At 39.7% G+C, this 8,871-nt stretch overlaps 1 protein-coding gene across 1 annotated transcript in view; it reads right to left on the bottom strand.

The window, feature by feature from the left end:
- Window positions 1-325: 325 nt before the first annotated feature.
- The window catches only part of sult4a1 (sulfotransferase family 4A, member 1), a 40,850-nt gene continuing 32,304 nt past the window's right edge, over window positions 326-8,871 (bottom strand). Inside the window, exon 7 of the mRNA XM_010866606.4 lies at window positions 326-4,723. Within this exon, the coding sequence (XP_010864908.1) occupies window positions 4,611-4,723 (113 nt within the window). The 3' untranslated portion in view covers window positions 326-4,610. The remainder of the gene's footprint in view (window positions 4,724-8,871) is intronic.

The following is an 8,871-nucleotide window of genomic DNA, read 5'->3' as shown; positions in this document are numbered from 1 at the left end:
GCAGTCTTTCAGACAGGTGAACCCCTTCCTAACCTCACTTCTGACTGACCCATCCTCTCTGTAATGATCGTTTAATACCCAATCATGTTACTAACCTGTTGCCAATTGACCTAATTAGTTGTGTAATATTCCATCAGGTTTTGTTTTTAAGCATTACACCGCCTTTCCAGTCTTTGATGCCTCTGCCCCCAACTTGAATTTGGCATCAAATTCAGAGTGGGCATATATTTTTCAAGAAACAATAAAATGTCTCAGTTTTAACATTGGATATGTTGTCTTTGCACTATTTTGTATTGAAAATAGGGTTTAAATGATTTGCACATCATTGCATTCTGTTTTTATTTACATTTTACACAGCGTCCCAACTTTTTTGGAAACACAGGTTGTACAGCACATTATACCAAGGTTTGAACAAACCTACAGGCAAAAAAAACAAACAAGCCATAATCAATATGTATAGTCATAAAGGAGAAGGAAATGAGAGAGATAAAGCTAACTCTGACAGATATTATGAGAGATATGGAGAAAGTTGTAAAGTGTAGAATTATGTCAGATGAGGCTACCATATCCTACATCAAGAAAGACATTCACAAGTGGGCGTACGAGGGCCGCCAGTCTGTCTGGGGGCATTTACAAGGAAGAGGAGAACATGGAACTATAAGCAATGGAAGAAAAAAGGGTATCTGATAACCAACATCAGTAATGTTGTGATGGTTGACCTCTGGGTGCAGTAAAGGTGCATATACTTCTTAGGGGACAGCAAACATAGATTGTTGGTTACATGGAAGTAACACTGTTGTTTCTCAAGTACTGTGTATGTTACATCTATAGTTGAGTATGGGCCTGAGAAAGGCATCACTATAGCAGCATGAAAAAACTGCAAAAGGCAGTAGCTATGTGTAATTTATGCTCTGACATAGGATGCACGCACACACAAGGGACTGTCACCTGCGACCACATGACACACATCACACATGAATACCACATTCCCTTCAGAGTAGCTGCAACCAAACTTTACTGATGATTAAGCTAATTGCCATTGAAACAAACGTGTAACAAACCAATTCATGTGATGTACTGTGCTTTCGGAAAGTATTCAGACCTTTTCACTTTCCCCAAATGTTCTTGTGTTATAGACTCAATTTAGAATTGATTATTTTGTTTTTGCCATCAATCTACACACAACACCCCATAATGACAAAGCGAAAACATGTTTTTAGACATTTGTGCCAATTTAATTGAAAATAAACAACTCATGTCTTAGGTAAATAAGAATTCAGACCAATTGCCATGACTCTCCAAAATTTGCTCTGATGTATCCTGTGTCCTTTGATCATTCTTGAGATGTTTCTACAACTTGATTGGAATCCCCCTGTGGCAAATTGACTGGACATGATTTTGAAACAAACAAACCTGTCTGTATAATTTATCACACTACACAGCGCATCTCAGAGCAAAGACCAAGCCATTATGTCCAATGAACTCTCCATAGACCTCTGAGATAGAAATGTGTCGAGTCATAAATCTTGGGAAGGATGTAAATAAAATTGTTAAAGCATTGAAAGCTTCCAGGAGCAGAGTGCATTCCATCATTGTGAAACTGAAAAAGTTTGGAACACACAAAACTTTCACTGGAGCAGGCTGTCCAGGCCAAATAAGTAACTCAACAAGAAGGGCCTTGGTCAGAGAGATGGCCAAGAACTTGGCAGCCATCTTAACATAGTTTCAAAGCATCTCTGCAGTAATCCATTAATCTGGCCTTTGGGTTAGAGAGTTGCTATTAGGGCTACACATTGCCACTCCTGAGTTAAAGGCATATTACATGCATCTTGAAGAACTCTGTGAGCATGAGGAAAAATATAATCTGGTCTGATGAGAGCAAAAGGGCTCATCACCTGGCTAATACCAGCCCTACAGTGAAGCACGGTAGGAGCATCATGCTATGGGGATTCTTCTCTGTGGTAGGGACAGGGAGGCTACTCAAGATTGAGGGATGTATAAAGGGAACAAAAAACAGAGACGTCCTTGAAGAAAACCTGATCCCAGGGAGAAGATAACTTTTTCAGCATGACAACTGAAGCACACAGCCAATACAACTCTGGAGTGGCTTCGGGACAAATCTGTGAAAATTCTTGAGTGGCTAAGCCAAACCCCAGAATTGAACCATGTTGAATATCTAAAGCAAGAAACTGCCCGAATCCAGGTGTACAAAGCTGGTAGAGGGATAACAAAAAGACTTGAACCTCTGATCACTGCCAAACCGCTTCTACAAAGTAATGAATAAAGAATCTGAATATTTGTGTACTTGAGATGTTTCTGCTTTTTATACTTGGCACATTTCTAGAAACGTGTTTTCATTTTGTCATCAATGGGTATTGTTTGTAGATTTATTTTTGTATTTTTTTAACAATTATAAACATTATAACATAACAAAATTTGGAGTAAGAGAATGCGGTCAGAATACTCCCTAAAGGTACTATATATATATAAAAAAAAACATCTAAGCTTAAAGGAGCAACTAGGTCAACTAAGGACTGATCTGGATACTGCCAAAACCAATAACTAGCTCTGTGCATTCAGTCATTCTTGGTCTCTATACTATACTCTTCATTAGATTCTCATTCTTAACATTCATTCAATGTTCCGGAAAACGTTATACTATTTAAAGTGTTGAAAGGCGTGTAAGCTTGATCTGTACAGGCTTTGGCGATGGGCGCCACAATCTTCCATGCGTTTCCTTTAGTATTGGATCTCGGGGCCACTGCCGCATACAACATCTGCTATAGAGCACTGGTAATATATACATTATGTACATAAAAATGTGTACGTATGGGGACAGTGAAGGATGTTTTAATCTTTTGGCTTCATGCTACAACATTTTAAAACAATTACTACCAAGTATGCATTTCTCAGCTTTTATGTGAGAGCATGTTTTCACCATTTAGAAGTGACAACTGTTTTTGTATACATAGGGGGGGTCTAATTCAGGCATTCAGAAATGAAAAAGTATTTTGTATACATAGGGGTTCATTGTTAGCACCAAATTGGCTTGACAAGTGTTTCTGGTTAGTCTGATGTGTTTCATCACATTTTGTGCAGTTGTAGGAGAGCTGTCAATTTGTAGTTCATTTTAGGGGTTGTTTTTGCCTTGTCTGTCAACATGAAGAATATGAAATCCAGTGGTTAGTATGAAGAATTTTTTTCCAGGGGAAGAGTCAGCCACTAAAACCTGCAAAGAAGGACACCAGATGAACCACAGGACTGGACTATAAGGTACCAAAACACTGGTTATCTTTAAAAAGAGAGGATGGACATGAGCCTGCAAAATTCAGAAAAAAATGTATTGTGGACACATGAGACAAAAATAACTGATAGCAAGAGGAAAAGTAGCAAGAGGAGAGTATGAATAAAAATAGGTTCTGGGCATACTAACTCATCTGTGAAAAAATTATATAGCTTGGGCATGTATGGCTTGCACTGCGACTGGTTCACTTCATTAAGAATGTAACTGCTATTAGCAGCAGCAGAAAAAATTCTGAAATCTATAGGAAACTTTTATCTGCTAAAATACAAGTGAATGCCTCCAAACTCATTGGACGGAACTACATTTTACAGCAAGACCTTAACCCCAAACAAACTGCCAAAGTAACTAGGAAGTTTATTTCAAGGTTGAGTCGTGTGAAATTCTTGTGATGTCAATTTCCAGATTTAAATCCAATAAAAATGCCTTTAATTTTCAGCTGATGACATTAATAGCAAAAATACCAAAGAATGGATGGCTGCATAAGCATCAAAAAAGAAAAATACCTTGAGGATATTGGGATCAACTGTTTGAATACTTCAGGCAGTAAGTGCATGCAAAGGATATGCGATCGCAAATACTAAACAAAAATACATAATTTTAATGTGTCCAAATACTTTTGGTGCCCAAAAAGGAGTACTACGTATAAATATAGTTGTCATTTCTAAATAGTGAATTCAGTAAGTGTATGTATCCCCTCAAATAAAATCAGAGGACCTATACTTCAACCTTATAGTAACTGTATGATTTAAAATCCAAACTTATGAAGTCAAAATAAGAAAAACCTATTCACTGTCCCAATACTTTTGAAGGGCACAGTACATAGAGAGAGGTACATACTGAAGCGGCATGGGGGAGGTGGTACAGAGGTGGGGGTGAGGCAGAGGATTGTTCCAGAAAGGGGAAAAACAGGATCTCACTGTTTGGCTGAGAAACCGACCAATTCACTGATACAAAGATAAACCTATTAGTAAGCTCTGAAAGGAGGCACTGTTTATATTTATTCATTAGTGCATGGAATGATTGATTGCTTGACAGGCGAGCTATAGTCTTTGCTTGCTGAGTGATGGACACTAATTATATACATGATGTGTGATTAATTAATTGGGTTATTGATTGGTTGACTAAGTGATCTGATTGACAGGAGTGCTATAGTCTTTGCTTGTTGAGCCATTGGTGTAATCATCACATATATGACAGAACTGATTGATTGATTGAGTGATAAAGAGTAGCTGAGGAGTGTCCAGTAGTTTTGGCAGAATGAGGTGTGTAGTCCGTGTCGTGGTGGATGGTCAATTCAATCTGGTCCTCACAGGCCAAAGTCAAACGCCAGGTCTGACTTGCCCATCTTCTGTCTGTACACTGCATCAAATTTGTCGTTCATTGAGACAGTGAAGATGTCCTTCCACAGTCCCACGCGACCTGACAGGAGACAGATTTACATAACTATGAAGTTGCTTATCAGTTGCAAGGAATGATAATAATGACCAAGAGGTATATATACAGCTCAAAATAATTCAGGGAACACCTAAATTGGGTCTTGGTGAACGAAGTATATTAACGATCAAAACCTATACTGTACATTGTGTAATTTGTTGAGAATAAAATGACATAACAACAGTCAATGGAAACCAAAATTACCAACCGTTTGAGGGCTGGATTCAAATTCACACTGAAAATCAAAGTAAACAACTGAAATCACAATTTAAATTTCATCACAGCAACTCATAATATGACTCAGTAATGTGTATGGCCCCCACGTGCCTGTATGCACTCCCAACAACTTCTGGGCATGCTCCTGATGAGATGGCGGATGGTGTCCAGGGGGATCTCCTCCCAGCCGTGGATAATGGCATCAGTTAGCTCCTGGACAGTCTGTGGGGCTACTTGGCGGTGTCGGATGCACCGATACATAACGTTCCAAAGGTTCTCAATTGGATTCAGGTCTGGGGAACATGAGGGCCAGTCAATGGCATGAATGCTTTCATCATCCAGGAACAGCCTACACACTCTGGCCAAATGAGGCCAGGCACTGCACGAGGAGGGACCCAGGGCCCACTGCACAAGTGTAAGGTCTGATAATGGGTCTGAGGATTTCATCCCGGTACCTAACAGTAGTCAGGTCTGAGCGACCCTCCATGGATATGCCTCCCCAGACCATCACTGACCCACCACCAAACCGGTCATGCTGGATGATGTTGCAGGCAGCATAACATTCACCACAGCCTCTCCGCGTCATATGCTAAGTGTGAACCTGCTCTCATCTGTGAAGAGAACGAGGCGCCAGTGGCGGACCTGCCAATTTTGGTGTTCTCTGGCAAATGCCAACCGAGCTTCACAGTGCTGGGTTGTGAGCACAGGTCCCGCTAGAGGACATCGGGTCCTCATGCCACCCTCATGGAGTCTGTTTCTGACAATTTGGTCAGAAACATGCACACAGTAGCGCGCTGAAGGACATTTTGTAGGGCTCTGGCAGTGCTACTCCTGTTCCTCCTTGCACAAAGGAGAAAATACTGGTCCTGCTGCTGGGTTGATGCCCTTCTACGGCCCTGTCCAGCTCTCCTAGTGTAATGGCCCGTCTGCTGGTACTGTATCTCCTCCATGCTCTTGAGACTGTACTGGGAGACACATGCAAACCTTCATCCAATGGCACGTATGGATGTGCCATCCCAGAGGACCTGGATTACCTTTGCAACCTGAATGGGCTGCACATAATGCCTCATTCTACCAATAGTGACAAGGACACTAGCAAAACGCAAATCTAGAGAAGAATCAGTCTGGAAGGATAAGGAGAGAGCAATTGTCTGTGGCCACCACCTGCAAAACCATTCTCTTTTTGGGGATTGTCTTGCTGTTGCCTCTCCAGTGCACTTTCATTTGCACCAAAACAGGAGACATTGATTCACAATCGCTTATGCTTCCTAACAGGACAGATTGATATCTCTGAAGTTTAACTGACTTGATGTTATACTGCGATGATTACATGTTCCCTTAATTTTTTGAGCAGTGTATATTACTTAGGAAATGTTGTATAGTGTAATTGATCCAATGAAAATTGCATCCCTGTGACTCACGTATGACTAGAGGCCTACGTCTTAATCTGGAAATAATATGGACTCACCTTTCCTCCAGTAGCATGTATAGGACTGTGTGTTTATCACCCTATTAATTCAGAGGTGTGTGCTAGACCAGCACCACATCAGAGGCTAAGGTCCATGCACTAAAAGAAACATAATATGAAGAAAACAATACAAATATGACATCAAATCATAAGAAAAAACAACAGAACCAAAACAGGACAGATCAACTGAAAATCATAATTAGATAATAGCCAATAAGGCACAAAGGGGTGTGGTATGTTGTTAATGATATAATTAACCAATGAGCCATGATGGGGTTTGGTGTATGGTTTAACCCCATTTCCAAAAACGTTGGGACGCTGTGTGAAATGCAAATAAAAACAGAACGATTTATTATTGAAATGAAAATAGGTGAGAAATTATTTAATTGAAAATAGCACAAAGACAACATATCAAATGTTGAAACAGAGACATTTTATTGTTTTTTGAAAAAGACATTAATTCAATTTGATGCCAGCAACACGTTTAAAGAAAGTTGGGACAGGGGCATGTTTACCACTGTTTTGCATCACCTCTTCATTTAACAATACTCTGTAAGCGTTTGGGAACTAGTTTTGAAAGTGAAACCAATTCGGGTAGTTTTGAAAGTGAAATGTATTCCCATTCTTGCTTGTTATAAGATTTCAGCTGCTCAACAGTCCGGGGTCTCTGTCGTATTTTTCATTTCATAATGTGCCAAATGTTTTCAATGGGTCCCAGGTCTGGACTGCAGGCATGCCAATTTAGCACCCGGATTCTTACTACGGAGCCATGCTTTTGTGATACGTGCAGAGTGTGGCTTGGCATTGTCTTTCTGAAATAAGCAAGGCCTTCCCTCAAAAAGATGTATTGTGGATGGCAGCATATGTTGCTCCAAAACCTGTATATATTGTTCAGCATTAATGGTGCCTTCATAAGTGTGCAAGTCACCCATGCCATGTGCACCAATGTTTTTTGGAAATGTTCCTTAGCACATGCAGTGATTTCCACTACAGAAACCTGTCTGTTTTTCACTGAAGACCTCAGCCATCCAATATTGGTTTTCCGCCTTGTCCCTTGCATACAAAGATTTGCCAGGATTCTCTGAATCTTTTAATGATATCATGTACCGTACATGATGAGATCCCCAAACTTGCAATTTTACATTGAGAAATGTTATTCTTAAATATTTGCACTATTTGCCTGCACAGTCTTTCACAGATTGGTGAACCACTCCCCATCCTCACTTCTGACAGACCCATCCTCTCTAGAATGATCTTTTCATACCCAATCATGTTACTGACCTGCTGCCAATTGACTGCTAATTAGATTTATGATATTCAACCAGGCTTAGTTTTTTAGCATTACACAACTTTTTTCATCTTTTGTTGTCCTTTTTTTAAACATGATGCTGGCATCAAATTCAAACTGGGCATATATTTTTCAAGAATTTTTCACTTTCAACATTTGATATGTTGTGTTTGTACTATTTTCCATTGAATATAGGGTTTAAATGACTTGCACATTTTATTTACATTTAACACAGCGCCCAACTTTTTTGGAAACAGGGTTGTAAATGAAATCACTGGTAAGAAACAGCTTATAGCTCCAGGTGTATCAGCCATATGACACAAATACCAGAGGCGAGTTATTGTTAATATAAACCGGTTATCAATGCAATTAGCTCAGTAAAAAGAAATGTTTGGTAATACCCATGGTATATGGTTACTTATAAACTGGATGGCTTGAATCCTGAATGCAGATTGGCTGCTCCATGGTATATGAGGCATTTTTACACATCACTTTTAATTGCTCTAATTGCGTTGTTAACTGGTTTCGAAGCACAATACGGGGGTTGGTGATAAATTGGCAATATACCACTCTGCTATACCCCACCCCCATGTGCTTTATTGAGTACATATAGCACAGGTTTCAGTCAATCAGCATTCAGGGTTTGAACAAGCGGGTTTATAATGATATCTAAATAACATTGGTCAATTATAGGATGTGGAAATTAAACATGAACGATGAAGCCTCATTCCATGTGCCAGAGTCACTGGGCTGTTTTTATAACATCCACCACAGGGTGGCAGTGGAAAATTAAAATGGCAAATTTTAAGGTCTTTCAAGAGGTTAGACATTTGTCTGTTCAGAAATTCCCCTTCAATATCAATTCCAAGTTTTTGACTGGGGTACGGAAATCTGCCTCTAGATCAGACATGAAAAGTACTTTTACAAGCTTTATAAGGTACCATTTCAGCTCAACCACTTAACTGGCCTTGAATCAGTGCTTAAAGATGTAGGCTGCACACTTTATGTAATTGTTATACATAGCTTACATATCTAGTCTATCATCTAACATCCTCACACATCCTCAGCCAGCCGAGACAAACATTGACTTCCCCATGTGTTAAAAGATATAAAGCCATAGCAACACATTCTATATGTTTTGAAGAGAGTGTGTGTGTGCAT

Source organism: Esox lucius, chromosome 23, assembly GCF_011004845.1.
Source record: "Esox lucius isolate fEsoLuc1 chromosome 23, fEsoLuc1.pri, whole genome shotgun sequence".
In the NCBI taxonomy this organism is placed as follows: Eukaryota; Metazoa; Chordata; class Actinopteri; order Esociformes; family Esocidae; genus Esox; species Esox lucius.
Note: the sequence above shows the minus strand (reverse complement) of the source record. Positions and strands in the feature narration are given on the sequence as shown.